We start from the raw sequence: 27,311 nt of genomic DNA, 5'->3' as shown, positions 1-27,311 counted from the left end.
CTGCTCAGGTCACCTGACCTGTAGTTTCACATCATTTGTTGGGGGTTTGTCCCTTTATGGCATTTTCTTCTGCGCATGCACACAGGAAAAGATAGAAGACAAACTGCGCACTTCACAAATGACCTCAGAGAGGCTGCAGCCTGTTGGGAACTGTAATTCCATGGCAGCAGCAGCGGTGGCAAGTTCCACGGGCTCAGCGGGAGTCAGGGCTGTTTGGGGGGAGTCTGGGCTGTTTGGGGGGGAGCTGGGGTATCGGGAAGAGTTGCGGGGCTGTTCCACAGGAGTTGCGGCTCGTGGGGCTTTTCGGGAGAAGTCACAGCCGGGACTTCTGCTGGTTAGAGGAGGTGCCGGAGTGGCGCTCCAGCGTGCTCGGGCAGCACTACACCACTGAACTTAGATATACAACGTCCTGTCCCCTCACCTAAGTAATTAATATACATTGTAAACAGTTGTGGCCCAAGCACTGATCCTTGTGGCACTACAAGTTATGCCTCGCCATCCTGAAAATGATCCGTTTATTCCTATTTACTATTTTCTATCCGGTAACCAATCCTCAGCCCATGCTAATACATTACCGACAATCCTTAATCTATGTAACAACCTTTTCTATGGAACATTATCAAATGCCTTCTGAAAATTTAAAAATACTGCATCCACTGGTTTCCCTTTATCTATCCTCCTAGATGCATTCTCAAAGAACTCTAATAAACTTATCAAACACCATTTCTCTTTCATCAAACCTGTTGACTCTGCCTAATTATATTATGATTTTCCTAGTGCCCTGTTATTGTGCCCTTAACAGATAATAAATTTTCACATTTTCCTACTACTGATGCCAGGCTAACTGGCCTATAGTTCCGTTTCCTCTCTCCCTCCTTTCTTAAATAGCAGGCTTATATTTGCTACCTTCCAATCCACAGGCAATTCTGGGAGATCAAAATCAATGCAACCATTATCTCTGCAGCCATCTCTTTTAAAACCCTAGAGTGAAGACCATAAGGTCCAGGGACTTGTTGGCTTATAGCCCCATTAAGTTCTCCAGTACCTTTTTTTAACAAGTATTACTTAAAGTTCTTCACTCTCATTAGACCCTTCCCCACAATTTCTGTTATGTTCTTTTGCTGCAAGATTCAATTGCATAGGACCCATATTGTCAGCATTGCAGGTGTCATTTTGGGTCCAAAAGGTCTCTGTGCTTCACATGCAAATTTCTGGTGCTAACTGTGCCAGACATCATTTTGGTGAGGGCATTAGTGCAGGTGCTGGGAGCGAGTGCCAGAAATATCTAGAGTAGGAAGATTGAGATGTCAGTCAGTGTGTAATGCTGAATTGACGCTGATAGTGTCATTTTTGACCTGAACGTTCAAGCTCATGCCCTGTCTCAGTCTCGTACAGCTGAACATCTGTTCTGCAGGAGGAAGGATTCTGAAAATTGCTATTAAAAGGCACCATCAACTACTTTTAGGTTACTTGTTTATTAATTTCTACTGGCTGTTGCTTAGTTAGTAGAAGTATTTGAAGATTTGTATGACTGGGAGAACGAGCAAGGCGACACAGAGCAGGATAAGATCCTAGAAGAGGAGAGACAAGGAGGGGGAGAAGGACTCTCAGCAGGAGGCCATAACAATCCAGGGTCTTCAGGGAGAAATTATTCTATCGCAATTTCAGTGTGGACCTGCATGAGCACCATCCCCATTTCATTTAGCCACCTGTTGGAGGCAGAGTGGCGCTGTCAGGAGCTGTAAAGGTGACAATGGTCTTGAGCTTTTTAGCGCTGGCAGCTTTCCAGGTTGTAGCAGGTATTATCTACAACAGCTCAAAGTTCATTGTCCACTGTTGTATTAGGGAGGTTACTGATGCTCTAAATGCACAGAGAGGGGGATGCATTACATTCACTCTGTCCACAGAGAAGAAATGGAGCAAACATGCAACTTTGCATCCTCAGTGTCCAGCTGATGTGAACACTGTGCAGGTCAATGCCCTGCTAATCTGGCAGCAGTCATGATGCTTTTATTCTGCACCAGTCTCCTGTGCCATCAGCATTTTAGCCACTATGAGAAATTAGAGGGTGGCTCTTTAGTGACAAAGGCTATCCACTGACCACCTGGCTCATGACTCTGGTGCTCAATTCACCCGTACATGGAGAGCAGCCACAAAACGACAGCCATGCTGCCACACACAATACCATTTAGTGGACTATTAGAGTGCTTAACAAATGCTTCCACTGCCTGGCCCTCTCAGGAGGCATCCAACAGCACTTATGTCATGATTCATTGTTGGCTGCTGTAACCTGTGTAACCTTGCCATCATGAGGGTAACAGAGCTGCCAACAGCTATATGGCAAACAGTTAAGGAGGAGGAGGAGGAAGACGAGAAGTTGGAGGAATGGAGGAGGCCATCACTTTACTACCTTTTCTGGTTGGGCAGTCTATGATCTGCTCATCCATTTGTGATATCAGTGAACACAACCCAATTCCCCACTCACTAACAGTGCCACACCTTATTTTCCCTCTGTTACTCGCCATCACAGTGTCCACTTGGACGCAATGCTGAAATAAAAGTCACCACAAAACAAACACTCCACCAACTTTATCAAACAAACCATCCAATATGCAGTACAAAAGTAAACTAATTATTCCTGTTCAATCCCTTGCTGCCTGTCCTTTAGGTGCCTTTGCCCAGTGTTCCTACATGGTGCTACCCCAGTGGATGCAGCATGGCTGGTGGAAGGCTGCTGACATTCAGCTGGGGAGACTGCAGGTGGTCTTCCAGGTCAACCTCACGCAGCTCAGCATTAGAAGGCTTGGCTTCAGACTGCGCTACCTTGCCAAGTGTGGCAGCATTCTGGGCTGGCACACAGGCAACAGTAGGGCAATTGCAAAGTGGTAGTGGTGAGAGGACGAATAGTCTTCCTGAGACAGGACAGCAGAGTCAGGCTGCACAGAAGCAGTGCCAGTCCCTCACACTTTAACAATCCTAGCAACGTGCTGGGGGACAGATTGTTGGATTACTGTGAGACACGGCAAGCCCCTTTGAAGATTGGTATCTGCAACCATGAGGGCATCTGTGACAGGAGGGTGACCTTGCAAAACAACAGTCTGAGCTTCCCCGCACTGCCTGGCCAGGTTGCAGTTCTTGGGGATCTGAAAGGAAAAAGGCACACAGGTAAGGTTGTGATGAGTGGGGTGGGGTTGGGGGTGCGTTTGGGGTGGGTGGCGAGGGGGTGAACTTACAGTATTTGCAACTTGTAAATCAGAAGAGATTGTTGGATGAGGGGAAATGGGATGTGAGGAGGAGGATTAGGTCTGAACAGATTATTATTTCCCATGCTTTCAGCCCTGCTACTGGTCACAGCCTCAGGCATGGCTGCTCGAATGATGGCCAGCACCATATCCTCCATTGGGGTGAAGAAATGCAGGCATGTCTGTTACCTGCTGCTTAGCTCCTGCTCCTCTGGTTATGTGACACTTTGTCCTGCAAGAGGTAAAGAAGTGTGTCAGTGAGTGTGGTGCAATGTGTTTGGGTGATGTGGCTGTCATGGTTGAATAGGTGGCAGAGTGTGCAAGCTGTGAGATGTGGGTGTGAGGCTTGCAGCAATGCTAAGTGTGTGAGGGTGAGGTGAAGTATGGATGTAAGGTCTGAATCCTGATTGATGGAGATTGTTGGTAGGTGAGTGAAGGGAGTGTGCATGAGTGGAGTGTGAGGTTAGTGGCCCAGTTGATGAATTCGCTGACCTAGACCACTTGGATGAACTTGTTGAACTTCTTGCAGCACTGCATCCAGGTCCTTGGGGCTACACTGCTGGCATTGATTGTGACAGCTATCTGATCCCAAGCCTTAGTAGTGTCTGTATGGAGACCCTACTGTCCCACTGTGGATAGAGGACCTCTCTCCACCTGTCCACCTCCTACACCAAGGCCTTCACTACTGCATCAGAGAACCTTGAAGTCTGCTCTCTCCCCTGTTGCACCTTAGTTACTCTTCCTGCAGGTCAGATATTCTTCTCCAGTCACTTCCAGCACCTGTTCCAGGTAAAATGTACCTCCCCTTTAAGAGGCTAGCTTTAAGCAGTGAACGCTAGATTGAATTTGTGTTAGCCTCTCACGAATTTGCTCCTTCACTCAAGGGTGCAGCCAGTCGACAGTGCTTTTAGTGCTAACTGCACATTGCAAACTTGTAAATGAGCAGACAGCAAGAAGTTTGTGTGCTGCCTGCATCAGAAGCACAGGGCACAGGTTAGTTGTGAATCGTGATCCTTGCACCTGATTATAGGCCTTATTGAACTTTGTGGCCTTTGTGCCTTCTACTGTGAAGACAGACAGAAGGTATTTGTTTAACATTGCTGGCTTTTCATTATTACCCATTATAGTTTCTCCTATCCATGCCTCTGAGGAACCCATATTTACTTTCATTAATCTCTTCCCTTTTACATGCTTGTAAAACCTCTTACAATCTGTTGTTATATTTCTTGCTAGTTTATTCTCGTATTCTATTTTCTGTCTATAAATTTCTTGGTCATCCTTTTTAAGATTGCTCCAATCCAGAAGCTTACTACTTTTTCTGGCAACATTCTAAACAATTTCTTTCAACTTAATACTATCCTTAACTTCTCCACTTATACATGGCTCTACTACTTTTCCATTCCTTAAGCGAATGGATACTCACTGAGAATGATGAATTATTTATTTAAATCTTGGTCATTGCTAATTTGTCATATCTTTTAATCTACTTTCCCAATCTTCCTCAGCAAACTTGCATTCTGTAATTGGCTTAGTTTAAATGTAAGCCCCTAGTTTCGAACTTATCCAGATCACTTTTAAACTTAATATGAAATTCCCTTACATTATGATCACTCTTCCCAAGAGGATCCTTTACTCTAAGATTATTAGTTATCCCAGGCTCATTACACAACAGAAGAAGATGAGTATGATGGATGAAATGAGGGAAGTTAATTACACCAATGCATACTGACAATACCCAGCCTCACCTAATCTGTGGTAACATCTACTTGAGAATGTCTGAGAAAATCTGCCTTCACCAGCACTGCTTCACCAGGGAGGCTAACCTGCAGCCACCCAAGGCCAGTGGCAGTCCAGGTAGACATAATCCAGAACTTTTCTGTTTCTGGCTTATTCCAAGCCATCTAGGGGACAGTAGCAACATCAATTAATCTGCAGTACATTATGCCCAATCAAGCAAATTCATCAGTTGTCAGCTTTGGCTCAGCGGCCACCTGAGTCAGAAGGTTGTGGTTTAAACTCCAACTCTAGGGACTTCAGCGCATATCCCTGACTGGCACTCCAGAACAGCGTTGAAGCTGTGCTGCACTGTCAGAGGTGTTGTCTTTCAGAATAGATACCTGTCTTTCCTCTCAGGTGGATGTTAAGGGCCCACAACACTATGAGCAGGGGAATTTTATCAGTGACTTGGCCAAGTATTAACCCTCAACCAATACAGCTAAAATATTTAACTGATATTTATCTCATTGCAGGTTGTGCAAATAGACTGCTGTGTTTTCCTATATAACAACAGTGATTATGCTTCAAAAGCACTTCCTTTGCTGTATAGCACTTTGGGACATCCTAGGTCATGAAAGGTGTGTTATAGATGCAAGTTAATTTTTCTTTCTTTATATCACTTAGAAACTTCTCAAACACTCCATGTGCACCAAATTACATTGAAATCCAGTGAATCGTGTCATTGTATGTAAAGGCATTGCAGAACCAATTCATTCTAAAAGGATTTTCTACAATTCCTTTCTTCATGCATTACGAACCAGGAGTTGGTCACTTACTGAGGTGATATAGGACGTTGGTTCAATCATAGGCCAGGGAAGAAGCCTTCCGAAGCTGTCAGAGTGTACACAGTCAAAACAAATCTGCACATTGTATCCGTTATTGAGCAAAAGTCTCAGCATCATTTCATCATTTATCGCATACTGGATAGCAGTGGGAAAGTGAGTGTCATTAATCAGCAAGAAGTAGCTGTTCACATTGGCCCCATGGCGTAGAAGTAAACGCACTAGTTCATGATTTCCTGCTCTTACTGCCACAAGGAGGCAGGACAATGGATCTCTGTTTGGCAATGCGCCCCCTTTCAGCAGGAGTTCAGTACATGCGACATCATTATTAGACACAGCAATAAACAGAGCGGTCCTCCGCTTGTCATCATAGCTTTCAGATATTTCTTCATCTAAAAGTGCGTTAACGTCAAATCCACTTTCAATCAGTAATTCGAGGCACTGGGCATTGCCACCTTCAGCAGCTGAATGGATTGGATTTATCCCACTTTTCTTTATTGCAGATTTCCGAGTTACTAGAATGAGAAATTTCAGGGCCCTGCAGATAAAAAATATAGCATCAAACACAAATTTACAGATGAACTAACATTAGATCTTTGCAGAAAGAATTCAGGAATTAACCTTTCCAATATCAATGGAGTTCTCTGATAGTTGACTGCAGTGATATACAGATTGGATAGAATATACAGCCGAAATGACTCTGTGCTGGTGTTTATACTCCATACGTGTCTCCTGTTCCATCAAACTCATTTCAGCCTTTCTGTTCCCCTTTCTCTCAGATAAGTCTAGTTTCCCTGTGAAAGTGTCTAATATATTTACTCAACAATTTCCTGTGATAGTGAGTTCTGCATTTTACCCACTCTCTGAGTAAAGAAATTTCTCCTTATTTCCCTATTGGATTTATTAGTAACTATCTTGTATTTATGATCCCTAGTTTTCGATTCTCCCACAAGCAGAAACATTCTCTCCATATCTACTCTGTCCAACCCATTCTTAGTTTTAAGATTGCCATCATGTCTCCTCTAAAGAAAAAAAGCCCAACATCTATAATATTTCCTGATAGCAGTAATCTCTCAGTCCTGGTACCATTCTTGAAAATCTCTTTTGCACTCCAGTGCTTTTATGTCCTTTTCCTTACAGAATACCGACCAGTACTGTGCACAGTACCCTAAATGTGACCTGACCAGGGTTCTACACAAGTTTAATATAACTTCACTTTTTTTAGATTCTATGCCCCTAGAAATAAATCTCAGTACTTTAATAGCATTTTTAATTGTTTTGCTGGTCTGAAATGCTACATCAATTATTTCATTATTGCTCACCAGTAACATGCATCAAATGAACAGTCCATGTCCCTTTAATAGTCACTGTTTGAACAGAAATTCACCCCAAAACAAATAAAACATCTGTCAAAAGGGACAATAGATACTTTTTAAAAAGGACACTTTAGTATAATATGAAGATTATAATGTTAACTTAGAGATCAGGTGACAAATATAAACACACAAGCTAGATCACCTGGCGCCATTTGATGCGATTACTGTCTTATGATTATGTTCAGAAATCCATTCTTAGATATATCAAAGGGTTGAGGTTTCTGTTGCCTTATTTTCTTCTCTTTGCAATATGCAAATCATATGTTACGAGATCCAAACTTACCTTGTTGGGCAGAGGTTGGGAACTACGAGTTTGCGTTCATGCGCGGAATGGGAGCGGCATGCACATTTGTAATTCTTCAGGCTGAAGGCAAGGGCCCAGTGCGCCTGCGTGAAGAAAGGGAAAAAAAGATCATGTGACCCAGGAGCAGGGCACCACATCAAGGGACAGGGAGAGGGGATGGAGAAGTCACAAAGACGGAACCAAAATGAGATCCCAAGAGAGGTCCCAGTTAAAGAGAGAGAACCGGGGAAGGAGCCACGGGGAGGAGGATACCATCAGTAGGAACCACCGGGGAGAAGAGCAAAGAGGGTCTCCAAGTAGTAAAAGTGCTGCGATATGCAGGCTTTAAGTAATGAGGGCTTGGGAGATGCCCTGAGATCTGAGAGGGCAGCGGAATTTTGCTGATTCCAGGCTACCTGATTCCAGGCCGTAAGGGCAAAGGTAACCCTTTGGAGCAGTATTCTGCTCAGTATGGTGAACAGCTGAAACTGTGCTTGTGAGTTGGTGCTGGAGTGTAGACTTGGGAATCCAGGAGAATGGAGTCCCAGGAGATGAGATCAGATCCCTGTGAGGCTCACAGTCATTGAAGCAGTCTGAGTCAGAATGACTTTTAGGCAGAATTCTAAGGCCAGATCTTTAAAAATAAAGACTGGAATCCCTTGTGAAAGAGTCAGAGTTTCAATGGCCAGAATTTTCGGGTCGGCTTGCGGGGGCAGGCCCCACTTGCCAACTCATAAAATGATGCACGGTTACGTTGGGCGTGCATCCCGACGTCACTGCGAGTCATTCAGATCTTCAGTTCGGCGGGCGCGCACCGGAGTCGGCTGTGCGCCCGCCGGACTGTCAAAGGCCCATTAAGGCCATTTAAATAAAAAATTAAACTAATTAACAGAGCTGCCGTCCAACCCTAAGGTTGGTGGGCAGGTGAAGAGCCCAGGCGGCCTTCGCATTTATCATGAAGCCTCATCCACGGGCGGGATGACGTTTCATGCAGGTTTTTAAAGTTTAATAAAAATTTTAATAAAATTCATAGACATGTCTCAGCTCATTTGGTACTGTCACATGAGGGGACAAGTCTTAAAAATTATATTTTTCTTTATTTAAATTTTTCAAATTCAAACTAATCTCCTTGAGGCAGCTCTATGCCTCAGGAAGATTTCTGCGCTCTTTCGCACAGGCCCCGGCTCAGCCTACTCCTCCGTACAGGGAGGGCTCAGCGTTTCCGGGTGCACGTCATGCTGGGTGGTCCAAAATGGCGGCACATAGCCGATCACGGGCGGCGATTGGCTGTGCGCCCACCCACACCCGTTCCCACTCAGCCGCCCCGACAGGGAGAAAATTCTCCCCAATGAGATTGGTTGACTCACAATTTTTACTGACATCTGGGTGGGTTACTGAGAAATCTGTGGGATCTGTTTTGGTCACATCTGACATTTATTGTGCAGTGTAGTGTGTTCGCCCACAGTCTGTCTGTTAATTTACATGTACCTCATATTAACCCTGAATGTTAGAATGTAAGATAGATATTGTAAATTGTTTTATCTTTCTGACTTCTATAGTAAAGTTTATTTTGTTTGTTCAAAAACCATGGAATCTTGTGGCTTTATTCTCTTAGCAAGTGTCTTGGATCTCAAACTTTGTCTATTTTAAACAAAAAATTACTGGTCCCTAACTGGGTCATATCAAAAAACTTGGGTGGGGGAGGGTTGGGGTGTGGGATTCTGGTCCAGGATCATAACACACACAAAAAAGTGGGTTGGTATTATTGGTGACGATGAGCTGTGATGAAAGATTATTGTGCCAACAGTGCTTGACCCTGTCTCAAGTTTTTTTTCCCGGTGTGATGCTTCACATAGTGGGATGAGCAAAGGGTTAATGACAGATCTTCAAACCCATTGAGACCAATAGATCAGGGAGTCCACAGCCATCAACTCCTGACTCAAAACCTCACTCTTTTATCGTCAAGTACTATGGAAGAGATTTTAACCTAACATATCAGTTAGGAAGCTAATGGGATTGAGTGGGATGCTGTCTGATTTTGCTCTGTATTGAAGTCAATGAAGCAATATTGGGTGAGATATAAAACCAATATCCAACTCAATCCTGCGGACATTGTGCCCAGTGGGTTTAGTTAAAATTATCCCCAAAGTGTCGGGAGGGAAGAATTCTAAACCTTTTGTTGCTCAATTTCCTTTTTAATGTGAAACATGTAATGCACTGTAATGGAGATATAAATAGCTGTATGCTACTCATGATTATTATTTCTCAAAGGATTAGTGATAGATGTACAAGCTGACCTCCACTCTGATGTCCTTGGCTGCTCTCAATTCATAGCTGCTCCTGGCCTGCTGAGCAGCCTTCTGCCAAATGATTCACAGTCTCAGATAAAATCTGGTGATCAAATTAGCTTGATTCTTAACTTTGATTCACAGCACTTCTTTGAAGGTACACATTAAGGATATATGAACCAACATCCAAGCAAATACAATGTATGATATTTTTACTAAAAAAAGAGTTTGACAAATTGTTTTATTCTGTTTTTCCATCACATAATTAGAGAAATTATATGATATTATTGAATCAAAAATGGTGCAAGTAGACTCTGGTTCATCTCTAGATCTGTCATGAAGATATAAAACTGTTATTGGTATTGTAAAATAATGGTATCTGTGTCTGCATGTGTGTCTGCATGTGTCTGTGTGTGTGTGAGACTTAATTGGATTGAAGGCAACTGATCTGAAGGCTTTGGTGTTTTGGGAGATAAGCTAGGTTTGAAATATTAAGTAGGTATGGGGGAAGTTTAGAATGTAAGGTGTAAAAGGACATTTGCATTTTTAAATAAACTAGACTAGATTGTTTTCAAAGGAGGGGTGAAATGTGTCACCTAGCCAGGTGAAGTTCAGAAACAGTGTGTTTATTCTTCCCAATGATTACTGGTAAAATTAGTACCATGAGAGATTTTTATGATCAGGGAAGTAAAGTCCAAAGACATAGTGAAACAATGGGAATTTTCATTCAAAGGGGAAAATATATTTAAAGGAGAGAAGGCTGTGTGTAAAGACAGGGAATTCTAAGATCTAACAACAGTGAAACGCCTTCAGCATCTAAGCCTCAAGCTGCTGTCTACAGCGAACTGAAGTTAAGAAAACTCACTTTGAATTGGATTGTTCAGGGTATATCATGTTTCTTTGCCTGGGCCTTTTAAAATCTATGTGTCTTACTGTTGCCTTAACGGAAGTGTAGCTGGGAGTCAGATTCATTAGGGGATTTAGAAGTTATTATAGTAGTAATTTGTAGACATATGTATGTGCTTAAAAAAATCATTTTTTTGTTAATAAATGTTTAATCTAGTTTTGTAAAAACCTATAAGACTTGGTGGTCTTATTACTACTGAATTCAAAGCCCGCATCTCGAAACATACAAATTGCGAAATTAGTTGTGGTAGCTGTTTCAAGTTTCCCTCTGGGGTTTGAACAACTCAGCATTTACCATCGGCTATGCCAGAACAGATCAAAAATCAAAAGCAGTTTCATCAAACATGAATGGAGTAAGAAGAAAAATGATCTGATCTAAGGAACTGTATAATAAATTTCCCTATCCCAAATGTGAAATTCTTTTTATTAAACAACCGTTCTCTACGAACACTTTACTCGTCAATGTCATCCATCAGTGATACAGTTTTTTTCACTTTGCTCATTAATATATGCACTTAGCTTCTCTTTGTCAGTTTCTCCCCTCTCTCCTCTCCTGAGTAGTGTCACCTAGCTGCAGTATGATTTTGTGTTCTTCTTATGATACTTGCCCCAGTGACCAGTCATCATGTGTAAGCTTTGATAGTGGGTTTCAACAAGCTACTCAATTATAGGGCATCAAGTCAAGCTCAGCACTGACTTCACTCAACAAATGCATTTGCAGCAGGAGTGATTGGTTAGTGACCAAGAGTGGGAGATTGTGCTAAATTACAGCTCCTTAACCCAAGGGAGCAGAGGCCAAATAGGGCCTCCACCTAGTTAACCCAGCACAGACCAAACCTGGAATCTTCCTAATCTGTATGGTTTAGCTACTCACTGAACAAACTCATTGAGCCATCAGAGCAAAGACCCACCAAGATTTCATAATAACTGTCAACCAGCTGAGCCAAAGCAGGGTATTGGTTTCAGTGCATGTGCTTTAATGAGATGCTCTATTACTCACAAGTAATGTCCCTCCTGTGCCGCCCTGTGGATTGGAAGGTGGCCTGAGTTGTCTGGTTCATTGGGATTGGCTCCATACTCCAGCAGGATGGTGATACAATCTGGATTCCCACCTTCAGCTGCTTCAAACAATACAGAGGCGCCATCATCCGCTTGAGCATGCACATCACCCCCTGCAGGCAAAATAAGGCATTCCAGCTGAAATAAGCAACCTGAATAAAAGTCACACATCCTGCAGGTTCACTAGATTGATTCCACGAATATAAAGAGCAATTGAGCCTATATTCTCTGGAGTTTAGAAGAATGAGAGATGATCTCATTGAAACTCTAAGAGAGTGCGACAGGATAGATGCTGAGAGTTTGTTTCTTCAGGCTGGAGTCTTGGTTTCAGGATAAGGGGTCAACCATTTAGGACTGAGGTGAGGGGAAATTCCATCATTCAGAGGTTTGTGGGTTTAGGTTTTCTCTACCTCAGAGGTTTGTGGATGCACGGTTTCTTGAGCATATTTTAAGACAGATCGATACATTTTTAGATACTAAGGCAATCAAAGGATATGGGGATAGAGCGGGAAGGTGGAGTGGATGTAGAAAATCCACCATGATCTTACTGAGTGGCAGTGCAAGCTCAAGGGGATGAATGGCCAACTCCTGTTCCTTATGTTCTTCTGTAAGCCATATTAATGCAAGTGACATTTTCTTATGGTACCTTTATGAATTAGATGCTCCATTACACTGCAGTGTCCAAATGTAGCAGCAATAGCAACGGGAGTTATTCCGTACCCATCCTTCTGATTAACGCTCCCATTGTTTCTCAGCAGGAGTGCCAGCATCTCATCATGCCCTTGTTTGGCTGCTTCATGCATTGCCGTCCATCTTCTAACACAGGGCCGGTTTATGAGTGCCCCATGTTGTAGCAGCACTGATACCATTTCAAGGGAATTCTTCCTCACAGCTTAAAAATAAACAGCAGACAGAAAAACTAGAAGAAATGTAAACTTTTTTTTTGAAATACTGATTGAAACTGAATAAATATGTAGAAGATTCCTAATGGATGAACAGTTAGTGCAGGGTCACTTCACATTTCAATGGGGCTTGATGATATCAGAAATAGTGACAACAAAGCCCAAGGTTAATGATGGTAATCGGAAGCTCAAGATGCTCTAACACACTCAGAGACATTGGGGAGAAGTTTAGATCCCAAAAATGGGTTGCTTTGGGTCAGGTGAGGAGTGAAAGCTTTAAAAGAATCTTGAAACTGCCTCCAAATTGCCCGCTTTCAGATTTTAATGGAGGCAGGATGGTGAGACTGCTGCCAACCTGCTCTGACGAGATGGCTTGGCCAATCATACATTATAATTAGGCTGCATGTCTTTGATTTAACCCATTGTTTTGGTTTAATCCTGGTTGGCTGGTTTTCCCATGCATCTGGAAACCAGGCAGCTGAAGGGAGGATAGGACTGTTTTGTACACCAGGTGGAGCAGGAGTCCTCCCTCCCAGCACACCAAGCTTACCTGAATTCCTGACCACCACTGAGCTGTGCTCTCTGTGACCACCCTTCCCTGTTCCAGGATCACCAACCACCCTAAGGACTGGGCAGCCTCTCACTCCCCACACCATTCTCCCACTAACTCAGCTGGAGTTTCTCTACTTCCTCCTGGTCTGCGGCCTCCTCCAGATTCTCCCCATACAACAGGGAGCCAAGCCTGGGAATCAGGTTGGCTTCTGGGTGGTGAACGTGCTGGAAAAAAAGACGTATGCTGTGCTGTTAAAATTGCACAGACCAAAACTTTTCCCCATCTTGCTCACAAAACTTGTCCCAGTCAACATTGAGGCAATTATTCATCTTTTATCATGTAACATATAATCCCCCTTAAATAATTTTTCATAGATTTGAAAAGCACACTCTCCATAAGCACAGTCTGTAAGGGAGCAGTGAATGCTCATGCCAATCCCAAATATTCTGGTTGAGTACTTTGTGTGGTGACAGCACTTAACTGTGCCTTAACCTCCCCTTTGACAAGGATTTCAAGATGTGCAGTGGAATAATCTTATACATCTCAGTCCTTTTAGTACAAGACTGAATATAGCCAATACAGGGCCTCATTTCCAGTATGATATTCTATGCTTGCCAATGTTGCATTTTATACTTTATGAAATAGGTATACATAGTCTACATTCTCTCTAGAACTATTCAATCGATGCTTCTTGACTAGGGAGAAGCTGGAGTACCATCAATTTGTTTTTCATGTGTTAGCTAGCTTTGTGGTAATGTCTGTTGCTCTAAATAATCTAAATAATTCAAAGACATGGCAAATCTTAAAGCTCAAATGTTATACTGAGAAACAATCTTACTTGCGTATTGAGGGCTTGCCAATGATGTACGCTATGAGATAATGAGATAGTTCTATTTCTTATATGGGGCTGTGATATCCATAAACTCAGGCTTGAGATTGAAACATACAGTAACAGATCGCCCTCTATTGGGTGATTTACAAATTCACTCTTAGTGATCTCTACCACTTATGGTGATTCCAGTGTAAATACGAGGTTTTAAGAATGATTATATAAATAAGTGAGAAAACATTGATTGAAGAGTTATGAGTTAGAACAGCGAGCAAAAAGAATGACCTTTGTCGTTCCAGGCTCCACTCCACCAGGCAGGAAATTTATCCTGAAAAAAAGAATTTTCCAATTCCCCAAACTCTCTGCAGAACCTGTTCCAATCAGTAATTACATGAATAATAAATCTGTAAGTTATGATCCATATTTTTCTGTAGACTATGCAGGGTCTCAAAAATACATTTCACGACCAACAACTCATCCTGCTGTCACCTGTTAGGGAGGAAGGATGGTAACGCTTCCACTTCAGACACTTAGCAAGGCTTCTGGTTCAGCCTTAAAGATTCAAGTCACCCTTTGGGTGCTGCAACACAGCACTTGAGCATTTCCTGCAATACGGAAGAGACTGGTGCATTGGAAAAAAAGGAGTTTTCAAGGAATTAGTTGAGACAATGGATGCCATATAACGATTAGTGGATGGTTTGATGTGTAACTTCCAATGCAGTTCCATTTTCAATCATGTTTGAGCTTCATATTTACATTGCATGGTGCCACAGTATTCCCTCAATGAGTTTAATGCCTTGTAGTCCACTAAATAGCTTTCCACTATCCTCCATGATATACACCTTAAAGAAAACAAAGAGGCAGACAGCAGCACAACGACCATTTAATGATAGATAATTGCAAACTGAAATATCCGACAAAACTATTTCCACAAAGAGAATCAAGCAATGGTGTGCTGAGTGATTTGCATTACTGATGCCGTCCGACCAGTTCCATTACATTTGTTTTAAGACCAATATGAAAATAAAAACAAAATCAAATATAAAAACTTTCAGCAATGTTATATGTAGTTTTTGTGAATTTGCACTGCAAATTATTCCATTCCCAGAAGTTCAAGACTTGAGTCTTCAGAACAGGGTTTCCCAGAATTCAAACCAGGCAGATAACCCCCCACTAAAGTAACCCTTTTAACTGCACTTTGTAATAATTGTGGCAGACTTCAGAATGAGGCTGGAACACTGTCCTTTACACTGCTGTTATTGTTCTGCAGTTGTAAGTCTCTTACAGTTGTCATATTTTAGACTGTATTCATAATATGTTAATAGTTTATGATCCCTCAGCCAAAGTTGTTCAATAACACTTTCTCATGTGGACAAGTGCAATAATGCAACACTGTGCATCTATAGAACAGGGTGTCTATTCAAAGATTAGCAGCTGCATTTAAATCCCATGGGATTTCAAATGGTATAACAGATGGAACAAATTTCAGGCAGAGCAATTGCTAAAGGCATTATTTTAGTATATATATGCCTGGGACAGAAAATTTGAATTATAATCAACTGCAAATTTGTTCTGGATAAAGCCATAATAATGATCTATTTGTTATTTTTCTTGGGTGAATGTTATCACACGTCATAAGACGCGATTGTTCTGCATAACCATCATGATCTGTACTGACATTGGTTGTTAAATATAACTTTTTGTTCGATAAATAGATTGGCCTTAAAATTAGAAATAAATTATTCACATAAGAATGTATTTGCAGTGCAAGTTTAACACTGGTGTGAAGAGAATGTAGGCCCATACTGTCTGTGTGACTCAAGTGCCAGAGCCCAATCACAGAAAGGAGTAGTCTCAATTCATTTTGGCATGACATTACATTGAGTATAAGTCCAGTGTCATGTCAAACCTGCTTTATAAAACGTTCACAAAATCCAGGGTCAACTGGGTCCCTAGGAACTTTGTAAACCCACTTAGCCTTAATGGAAATGTTTTAGGAATGTCGGTTCCCTATTTCCATCTAGAATTTCATGGGGCTTCTCCTGATCTAATTTTGACAGAAGATTGGCTGGAAGTTCTGTTGAAACAATGTAAATGACCATATGCACTTTTTTTATGGAGTTCCTATCGACCTTCAATCAAAGAATAGAATGACTGTGTTTTTTGCCTCCCAATTTGCAAACATTAATAAGGCTCCACCCATTTCTGGCTGGTTTTTAATCGAAAGGTAAATCAGCAGCTCTGCTAGAAATGCACATGTGCGGATGTTAGGTGAGAACACAATCAGTTTGAGTTTGAAGTGCCCCTCTCCTAGCATTTAGTCCATACCCCAGCAAGAAGACAGGAAAGGAGGGGATGGGGAAAAGCAAACTAACATTCAAAAGGTTAAAAAAATCTACTTACCAATTAATAGTGGTGTTTCTCCCCTGTTGTTAGTGACATTGGGACAGATCCGCTTCTCCAAAAGAGCTTGCACATTCCCTAATATCCCAGCTGTAGCAGCCAAAGTAAGTGGGGTATCCCCAGCTTCAGTCCTCTGTTGCCAAATTGTTTTATAAGATGCTGCAATTAACAATTTAGAAAAATAAATGGATAAATTTATACACTGATCTGCGTTTTTATCCAACCATACTTCCCATTAATAACGATGAATATAGGCTCATATTGGCTTGAGAGTGGGAACCAATGTAGTACAAAAGGCTACTCACAGAATAGACTCAAATACCAAGGTCGGGCAGTGATTTTGTGATTCCAGTGAAAAAGACATCACAGCATTTGTGATACAGCAAATTGATGAGGTGACAATTTCAGAAATATGCAATTAAAGGTGCAATATAACGATATCCCAATGCCTGGAAAATGTCACATTTCAATCAAAATCCTATTGTTCTTCCAGAGGTAGGATATGATCCCTAAACCATACGTCCAGGGGCATCCCAAGTTTGATTCTTTTTCATGTTGATTGATTTTGGGTGGAATCGTCCCAGGTTCGCACTAAGTGCAGTAGCAGGTGGGAAATAAAGGACAGCCACCCAGTGCAAAAAGAGGATGATGGTAAGTTCTGATTTCTGTACGTCACACTTGTCAAGACATGTTCTGCACTGGTGTTTTTCCGTTGATCTAGGTGGTAAATTTGATGTGGGGGTCTGATTCCGGCGAACAGGGCTTATAATGGTATGCAGATGTATTAAAATGAAGTTCCCGATGTCCAGTGGCAGGAAAAGCAGCCGCCATTGACAGGCGGAGCAGACCATCGCAAAGTGGTTTCACAAGGGGTGAAACCGATTTTTGGCCTTCCTGCCATATTATCTGCTCAAGCCCGCCATAATGCCTGACGCCAATGGGCAAGGAAAATTCCACCATTTATTGCAACCAGGGCAGCTGTTAATCCATAATGAGCAGTTGAGGTGAATACCACTGATTAAAGGGAAGCTAGATAAGCACATGAGGGAGAAGGGGATCGGAGGTCATGCTGATTGGATTAGATGAAGAAGGATGGGAGGAGGCTCACGTGGATCTTAGACATTGGCACAGACCAGCTGAGCTGAATGGTCTGTTTCTGTGCTTTGGACTCAATGTCGGTATGGTAGTTGGCCTCAACATCCGGGGCGGGTGGGGGGAACGGTGTGGTGAGTAATGTATTTTATTTTAAATAGAAAAAGATTCATAATGTTCCACCACATTATGGCCTGGTATCTAATGTCAACTCACAGTCCAGTACAACCTCAAGCACTTGTTGAATGGGCTGGACAGCAGCTTCATGCAGTGGAAACCATCCCTTCTCATCTGCTTCATCGAAAGCAAATTTATGTTTAATCAACTGTTGTAGAGCAAAGACTTCTCCTGGGAAAAATGAATGGAAAAGCTTTTACTGTTAGTCATGATCTTATTGAATGGCAGAGCAGGCTTAAGGGGCCAAATGGCCTATTCCTGCTCCAAATTCATATGTTCATATTATTAAGAACTACAACACGACAAATCACATGGCGTGCAGGTCAGACGCTGTAACACTGTACCTTGTCTGATTGATTCCACTATTTGTCTGTTTTCTTGGCTGGGTGATAGAAATCTATAACAGAAATGGCACAAGGTGAATGAGGACCCCAATTCTGAATTGATGAAAATGGTTACAATAAATAAACAACAGTGGAACAGGCCACACAGCTTGACTAGTCTCTGCTGGTGGTAATACTCCAATCAATTCTCCTCCCATTCCATCTACCTCAACTTAGCCTTTCAACATATCTTTCTATCCCTTTTGTTCTCTCATGTACTTGTCTTTGAAAGCATCTTAAACTATTTGCCTCACCCACTTCCTGTCATAGTCAGTTCCACATTCTAACCTCTCTCCAAGTGAAAGAATTTCTCCTTATTTCCCTATTGAATTATTAGTAACTATCTTGCAGTTATGGTCTCTAGTTTTGAACTCTCCCACAAGTGAAAACTTCTCTCCCTATCTATCCTGTCCAACCCATGCATAATTTTTAGGATCGCCGCCATATCTCCTGTAAGTCTTCTCTTTTCTGCAGAAAAATGTGCCAACCTGTTCAATTCTTCTCTGGTGCCAATCTTGCATTTTTTTTGTTGCACTTTCTCAAGTGCTTCTTTGTCCTTTTTAATAGGCCAGAATTTTGAGGTTGTCGGGCAGGCAGGCCCGGGAGCGGTGGGGAAATGGTCCGCCGCCAACGATCGGGCCCCGACAGCAATTTCACACTGGCGGGTCAATTAATGCCCACCCAGCGTGCAACGCGGCTGCGCACTGGCTAGAAGGGCCAAGCAGGGGCAGGGGCCTGTCAGCCGCCTGGTCCAATGGCGACCTAGCAGCTGGTATAAAAGTGGTCCAGGCAGCCCCTGGTAAGGCTGCCATGGAAGGACATATCCTGTACTTTCACTGTGAATTCAAATGCAGCTGGATATGCCAGGCGGGAGGGCAGGTAGGGTGGACACTCGGCCCTCTGCTTTTCTGATGAGTGCCTAGCTGTCCTCTTGGAGGTGGTGGCAGCCAGGAGGGACACCATTGTCCCCAAGGATGTGAGGAGGAGGCCACCACACCTCGTCAAGAGGGCATGGGAGCAGGTTGCAGTAATGATGTGGTACGGCACACCTGGGTCCAGCGCCGGAGGTGCTTCAATGACCTGCTGCACTCAGGAAGGGAGGGGACCATGTTGACATGGGTCAGCGTGCAGAAGTTTTAAGGTGTGGCTGTCACCCCTGAGGACCTCAGGGGCGCTAGAGTCTGAGTGCCAACTGTCAATGACACCGGAGCTGGCCAAGGAGGTAAGCCCTGGCTGCTTGGATTGAGTGCCTTGCGGCTCGAGGGTCATGACCTGGAAGTGCCCTGCCAGGTGTTCCTCAGCTGGGTTTGGCCAGGCTGCAATGCAGCTGCAAGTACAGAGTGGGCAAATCAGGAGAAGACAGCCACAACAATATTGAAAGGTCGTGGACCGGCAGAGGCCCCTCTAACCTCCTAAACCTGTCCAGATATGAGCAAGATGCCCTGGAGCTTAAGAGTTGGCACGCGGCCCATGTAACTGGGCGATGAGAGGCAGAGGGGAGGGCGGGTGCAGGTAAGAGTGCATTGCAGAGGTGAGACTTTCGGTTTGTGCAACCATTCTAGTGCAGTCTTTTCATTGATGTGAGCCTCAAACCTGGAGTCTCCATTGATCATTGGAAAACGAGGGCACTGTGAGGCATGCACAGTGACAGTGTGATGACTTTAACTAATGACATGTCCTTGTTCTCCCTTTTAGGTTCGCCAGCAGGCGTTTGCTCTGCAGACCCCGAAGGGCCACCCCGACACTGGAGGACCACCTCCTGGCTTCATTTACACCAGCATCACAACCACTCTCTGAAGCAGGCACCAGCACAGATACCAGCACCACGGTGGGCATTAGATCTAGTATCTCGGTACACATTTGTGAGGGCACTTCACACTTGCTTGAGGTGCAAACAGAGGTAGAGAGGGCGCTGGCAGTCAGAGGACTGCTGGGGACCAGGCCGATGCTCAGTCGAAGGCAGATGATGAGCCTCTGGAGGCGTCCATTAGGCGGCAGATGCTGGATGTCCAGCGAGATGTACGGGAGGATCTGGCGGAGATCCGTGAGGGTCTGTGTGCCATGGTCTCCGTTATGGAGGTGTCCATGCGGAGCGTGAGCACTGCGTTGACCCTCATGGCCAAGCGCACTGCCTCCTCCATTGAGAGAGTGGCGACTCTCATGGAGATGCAGCTCCGGGAACAGAATCAGGGATTCCTGGGGTTGTGCTCGGACCTGCAAGCCCTCACACAGGCACTGACCTCAGGTGGTCAGTGTCTAGGTGGGAGGTAGATGAGGCACCCAGTATCCCAGCTAAGTGTCCGTCCATCAATGGTGAGCAGGGAGGTCCAGGGTGACCTCACGTTGGCGCACGAGCTGCTTGTTGTCTCTGCGGGCTCCTCTCAGGATGTTCTGGATGACGGTAGCAGCTCCTCTGCCCCTGTGCCAGAGATCGTGGCATCTGATGAGGCTGCGGCGATGGGGGAGATGCCAGCCATGGCACTGGCTGCTCTTTCCCAGGTGGGGCCAGCACAGGGTCCACTGGCCAGAGGGCAACCACCAAGGTCATCAAAGCCAAAAAGACAGCAGAATGAACAGGCTGTCTACAATGCCGGTGCCAGCGAAGGGGGAGCACCAAGACGTAGTACTCACAAATGTGAGTTAAAGGCAACATGAGCACAAGAGGGACAGGTCATCGATGATTTTATGTTCATTTATGTTGACGTTATGTATACTGGTCACGGGTTGAAGACCAGGCATGTTTATGTAGATACTATTGAACTGTCAGAATGCGATAAATTGTGTTTTTGTCGTCATGGCCTGACAAAATTGGTGCTGGGGAATGCCAGTATGTAATGCTAGATGCAGGTGGCTCTGAACTTTATTGCATAGGCACCGAGTGTTCTTTGTGTTCAAATGAAAGGGTCCTTTCAGACATCTGGGATGGAGGCTGCAGCCCTGGCATGCAGGTGAAGCTGATCTTTGGTAGCTTTTTTTTTAATTCACTCACGGGATGTGGGCGTCACTGGCTAGCATTTATTGCCCATCCCTAGTTGCCCTTGTTGAGAGGGCATTTTTAAGAGTCTACCACATTGCTGTGGGTCTGGAGTCACATGTAGGCCAGACCAGGTGAGGATGGCAGGTTTCCTTCCCTAAAGGACATTAGTGAACCAGATGGGTTTTTACAACAATCGACAATGGTTTCATGGACCCTTAATTCCAGATATTTATTGAATTCAAATTCCACCATCTGCTGTGGTGGGATTGAACCCAGGTCCCTGGAGTATTAACCTGGGTCTCTGAAATATCAGTCAAGTGACAATACCATTATACCACCGCCTCCCCATTAGCCTAGCTAAAGGAGCATTGGATCAAGGTGTCCCTGCAGGTTACCAAGGTCCAGCTCCATGCCCTCAGTGTTCTCCTCACCATGTTCATCTTTGGACTCACTACTGGACTCATCATCTGTGGCCTGTGCAACGCGTTAAAATCCTTTTCCTCCAGTGGGTCCCCCCTTGCCAGTACCAGATTGTGGAGGGTGCAGCATGCAACCACTATTAGTGACACCCGTTCTGGGGGGTATTGTAATGCTCCCCCTGAATGGTCCAGGCATCAGAGATGCATCTTGAGAGGTCATAAGGTCCTCTCTACCACCGCCCTTGTGGAAACATGACTCATTTTGTAACGCTCTCTGTCTCTGTTCTTGGGTGGCAAAGAGGCGCCATGAGCCACCTCTTCAATGGATAGCCCTTGTCACCCAGCAGCCATTCATCAAGTCGGGCTGGAGCACTGAAGACCCTTGGCACTTGGGAGTGTCTGGGATGTAAGTGTCATGGGAACTGCCAGGGTACCTTGCACAGACTTGCAGAATCTGCATCCTGTGGTCACACACTATCTGCACGTTCATGGAGTGGAAGCCCTTCCTGTTGACAAAGGCACCCGGCTGACTGGCCGGTGCCTTGACGGCCATATGTGTGCAGTTGATTGCACCCTGGGCACAGGGGAACCCAGCAATCACTGCAAAGCCTCTGGCTCGCTCAACCTGGCTAGCCTTGTCTGTACAGTAAAGAATAAAGATCAAGACCCACCTGAACAGAGCTTCTGTCACCAGCTTGACGCAACTGTGGACAGCTGATTGGGAGACTCCACACAGATCCCCACTGACCCCTGGAAAGAGTCGGAGGCATTGAAATTGAGGGCCACTGTGACCCACAGAGCCACTGGCATGGGGTGTCAACCCACACAGTCGGAGCTGATCTCAGGCCCCATCATCTGACAAATGGCAGTGACGGTTTCCCTTGAGAGGCGGAGCCTCCTTCAGCTTTGCATCTCAGACATATTGAGGTAGCTGCATTGCTGCCTGTAAACCCTGGCAGCAGGAGAGTGGCGTCTTTTGCGGCCCCTTCCACCTTTGACTATCTGCTGGCCCTGCGCCCCTTGTGCCAGCACCTCTTCTCCCACAGGTCGCTCCCCTGGAAGTTGCATTGGGACACCTGGCCTCCTCCCCCTTCTGCCCCTCTCTTCCTCCTCAGAGGAGGTGCCTCCAGCGGAGACCACAATCCCCATTACCAGGATAACGGAAGACTGTCTTATACCTGGATGTCCACACGGTCTGAATCCACCAGAGACCTTGCAGACACCAATAAGTCCTGAAATGAAGCCTCAAACAGCGATGAGGCTGCCAAGTACCAATAAGCAACCAGCAGCAAACTATCACCAAAACTCCACACTACTCACACTGGCAATGCTGCTGACCCTTTTTATCCTGCTCTTGGATGAGGTTTTTGAAAATGTTGGCTGGCCACCTGCCTGTTTCACGGGTAAGGAAAATTTGCCATCAGTTGGACTGTTAAGGGCCTTAAATGGCCTGTTAATTAATGGCGGGTGTGGCTCCACACGTACCCGCCGATCAAAATATTGCACAAGTGCGTGACGCTGACACACACGTAATTTTACGCCCAATCGGGTCAGGCACGCGTCCGCCCATAGGATGTAAAATTCTGCCTATAGCTTGGAAACCAGAACAGTGCACAGTCCTCTTAAGTGCTACCTCACCATGATTCTATACAAGTTTAACACAACTTCACGTTTTTCAAATTCTGAAATAAATCCCAATATTTTGTTGGCATTTTTAATTGTTTTACTGATCTTCTGTTTTTAATGATTGGTTCACTTGTACCTCTAGGTCCCTTTGGTCTTCTACTACATTCAGGCCTTTAGTTTATTTTCCAAGCTTTAGGTTTCTCCTGCCAAAGTGCATCACCTCAAATATATCTGTGTTAAAATCCCATTTGCCAGTTAGCTGCCCAACCTGCAAGTTTTCTAATGTCTTCTTATATTATGTTGCATTCTTCCTCGGTGTTTGCCATACCCCCAAGTTTGGTATTACCTGCAAATTTTGATATTGAACTGCTTTTTGCCAAATCTAAATCACTAATGTAAATTATGAATATCAATGGACCCAGTATTGACCCATATGGAACACTGCTTTCGATCTTCTCCCAGTCTGAATAACTGTTCCTTAGCCTTAGTCTCTGCTTTCTATTTTTTAAGCTAAACTAAATGGAGTCAAAGGAAGGTCTTGTAGCACAGTGGGTAGCATCCCTGCCTCTGAACCAGACGGTCTGGGTTCAAGTCCCGCTCTAAAACTTGATGGCTATGGAAGGTATGTTCATAAAGTGGTCAAACAGGTTGAGTATCAACTTGTAAATCCTGCCAACATATGCCTGTGGCAGGTGGTAAGAGCAGGAGAGATTCCTGGCCAGCCACCTTTGGAAAGCAAAGGCAAAATCACTGCAGTACCTTGCCAATCATAACCATAGACAATATATGATTGTCAACACCATCTGAGGGCATGGTACCTAGATACAGGGAGAGAGAAATGGAGTCAGAGTGATGTATCATTTGTCACAATATGCTTTGCATCAATTACCTCTCATTGTACTGAGGTGATGAGTTATTATTGGCTTCGATACTCTCTTCAATACTCAGCTGCATTGCATACTGTGACAGTTGGTCGTTGATTGAATCAGTGGTTGCATCCATTATCTTGTGAATTGGACAATCTGCACCAAGACCTATCAGGGAAGGGATAAAATAAGAGAGTAATGGTTAACTTATGTATCAGAAAACTGATGCCTGACAATGAATTATCAAGCTAGAATTCAACTGAGGAGTTCCCTGACATTATAAATGGCCATTTAGAATAAGAGCTTTTAGCAACAAGAGATCATTTCGCTTACACAAGCCTATACCTTTTAAAATAAACTTACCCCACTTTCTCACTAAATCTCTCTCCCAAGGAATATCGCCAATTGTTCTTTGAACCTATGTCTGCTTGGATTTTAAACTTATGTTCACTTTGAAAAGTTTTTCATCTTGTCCTTTCTTACAGTAACAATGCCAATTTAATATAATAACATGCTCCAAAGCACATTATAGAAATTAAAATAATTGGATAACAAGCATTGATTGGACAAGAGTTAGGGAACATGACTAATGAGTCGATTAAAGGGTTACATTTTGAGGAGGCTTTAGAAGGAGGGACATTATGTAATAAAGAATTTTTGTACTCCAAAAGTGCAAAGAGCTAATGGACTACTTGGTCACTAAGTTTAAGACAATCCATTCATACACCCTTCTGCTTCTATCCGTCTCCCACAAAACCCTTCTCCTATGCTGTTGCTTGCCCTAGCCCTGAATCAATTCCTAGTCTTGTTTCCATTTTCCGTTATGCCCACTCTTTGAGATCTACCTCTCTATTCCCTTGACCCTATTTCTACCAAACCGCTGACCACCAACTTCCTCTCCTGATGCTGATATTCTAAGTGATTTTCTGAACTCAGGTATTGCTCCCCCTCTTCAATGTTAACAATGCCAACATAACCAGTTTCTCAGAAAACCCACCCTAAATCATTTGGTTCTTGCAAACTATCCCATCTCCAGTTTTCCTTTCTACCTCTGCCACTTAACTGAAAAGGCACCAACTAAATCAAAAATCGCAGCCTCTGTGATTGTGATCATAGTGCATTATCCCTCTTCTCCATAATCTTTGACATGGAAAACCAAACCATCCTCCTCCAATGCCTCCCCTGTATTACTCAGCTTAGTAGGACTACCCTCTTGCCTGATTCTATATTTACCTATCTATTTGTACACAGAACAGTTCCATCTATTTCCTACCTTTACCTTTGGAGCTCCCCAAGAATCTATCATTGGCCCCTTCCCTTCCTTATCCAGGTACTACCCCCTTGCTGACATCAAACACAGACTCGGGTTCAATACCAAATATATTCTGACAATATCTAGCTTTATTTCTTAACTATCTACCTCAATCCCTCCACTGTCTCCATGTACTCAGACTGCTTGTCCAATATCCAGTCTTGGATGAGCCATAACTACTTCCACATAAAACTCCAGTTAAACATCAGTAAGACCAAAGCCACCATTGACTGCCACAAACAACGGTAGCCTTGCCATTGATTCTATTCTCCTCCCAGACTTATCTCCATTCTTCAGGAGCTTCTCCATTCCTTTCATGCAGCCTCTTATGCAACCTGCTCCCTTTACCCCTTCATTGGGCTTGTGCCTTTAGCTGCCTTGACTCCATGGCCTGGAATTTCTTCCATAAACCCAACAGCCTCCCTTTCCTCATTAAAGACCGTACTTAAACCTACTTCTTTGACCATGTTTTTGGCCACACCTCCTCCTATCTCCAGCTTAGGCTCAGTATTCAGTTTTCTTGTGCTGCCCTTACATATGTTGTATAAATCAAAGTTGTGGTTCAAAGGATTTATTTTTGGTTGAATGTGATTGATGAAACTGTGGGTTAGAGAGCAAAAATATACAGGCACAGACACTTCATCCATCAAAAAGAGGTTATCTACGTATTGCATCAGTTTTTTTTTTCATTCTGCCATTCCTGGAAATCGTATTTCTGATTTTCTCCTCCTCCTGGGTTATGTAGTAATTATTTGATAGCTTTGCTAGTTCATTGTTCCCAGGCTTCAGCAACCCAGCCATTTTCAAGAGGACTAACACTTGCACTACTGTGCATCTATTTGAAAAAATATTAATCTTATTCAAGGTGTTTCTAGCAACTTTACAGTCAATGTCTCTATTCGTGTCTCTTTTTTTCTCTCAATACTCCTGCCTATGGATTCCTTGGTTATTTTTGGAAAGTACTTTTTTGTTTATCTTTAATGTTATTCTTTACAATCTTACTTCACATCAGCCCAGGTTTTGCAGTCAGTGGCAAAGCAATGGCACTCGCCATTTGCCTTGAAGAAACCTGCCCATGAAGATATCTGTGGCATCGATTTCACCTTCTTAACCTTAATTTGAATCTGGTGCCAAGTCAATGGGATCTCCCAGCATTCAGAAACAGATATCCCAACACACAGTGTAAGCAGCCAATCACATTGAAGTATTCTCATAGACAGCAAACCACAAAATAAAATGCATTATCCTTCATTTTTTAAAATAAATTTCAGAGAGCAAAATAAAAATTGAGGCATGTACATTTGTAACCGAAATACCATAAACAAACTTTCAAAAAGAATTGCATTAAAAATCTATGGGGTTATTATAATGGAGAAATTTGCCATTCCACAAACATAGAATTGGTTTTCCAGGGCCAGGGAGGTCATTGAGTAATAGTTGTGACATGGTATGTCTCATTACTAAGGCATAACTTTTACAGAACCTTTTTAATAGCAATTTAATGATTTCTAAAGATGTCTGTGGGGGCATCAACAGCATACCCAGCAGTGGAGCAGGGAAGGACTGACAGCAGCTTCCAGATTTCTGTGCTTAATTGCGTATGTGCTGACACCAGAAGTTGCTGTCAGTTTCACAGGTGATAGTGAATGATGGCAGTTTCGCTGTCATTACAACCGATCTACACTTTCATTTTAACTTCGCCAGCATGTATTTCAACTGTAGCCTCACCAATATTGCCTTAATTTCCACCTGTCTGCCGTCAACGTCGCAACCATTACGCTTTGACTAACTTTTTAAACCTCATTTTATCGCTTTAAAGTGTGCTCTTTTGAAGTGCAACATTTTTGTGTCACTATCCTGCTGGTGCACTTGCACAGGCCTTTTAATTCCAACAATATGTAGCAAGAGTAGGGAAGCAACTCTACATAATCTCTGAATCTTAGCATAAATCAAATATATATTGTATCAAACTGTGATAGTTAATTGTCATTGTGTGTATTACATTTTGAGTAGATTATTTTCTTCTAAGATTGCTTTTGGCTTTACACAATGGATGAAGT

General features: G+C 43.6%; 1 protein-coding gene across 4 annotated transcripts in view; it reads right to left on the bottom strand.

Moving 5' to 3' along the window:
• The window catches only part of LOC144696726 (ankyrin repeat and SOCS box protein 15-like), a 34,371-nt gene extending 8,610 nt beyond the window's left edge, over window positions 1-25,761 (bottom strand). The window contains exons 1-8 of one of the 4 annotated variants that reach the window (XM_078568381.1): window positions 25,707-25,761; window positions 23,963-24,107; window positions 18,013-18,065; window positions 17,708-17,839; window positions 16,400-16,558; window positions 12,359-12,604; window positions 11,654-11,825; window positions 5,795-6,338 (exon numbers count right to left, since the gene is read on the bottom strand). In XM_078568381.1, the coding sequence (XP_078424507.1) occupies window positions 5,795-6,338; window positions 11,654-11,825; window positions 12,359-12,604; window positions 16,400-16,558; window positions 17,708-17,839; window positions 18,013-18,065; window positions 23,963-24,075 (1,419 nt within the window). In that variant the 5' untranslated portion in view covers window positions 24,076-24,107; window positions 25,707-25,761. Of the gene's footprint in view, window positions 1-5,794; window positions 6,339-11,653; window positions 11,826-12,358; window positions 12,605-16,399; window positions 16,559-17,707; window positions 17,840-18,012; window positions 18,066-23,962; window positions 24,108-24,302; window positions 24,472-25,706 lie in introns of those variants that run through there. The other 3 variants (XM_078568380.1, XM_078568382.1, XM_078568384.1) reach the window with 3 other exon arrangements.
• Window positions 25,762-27,311: the final 1,550 nt, after the last annotated feature.

The sequence above is a fragment of the Cetorhinus maximus genome, chromosome 22 (genome assembly GCF_964194155.1).
Source record: "Cetorhinus maximus chromosome 22, sCetMax3.hap1.1, whole genome shotgun sequence".
Lineage (NCBI taxonomy): Eukaryota > Metazoa > Chordata > Chondrichthyes > Lamniformes > Cetorhinidae > Cetorhinus > Cetorhinus maximus.
This window is presented reverse-complemented; position numbering and strand designations above follow the sequence as displayed.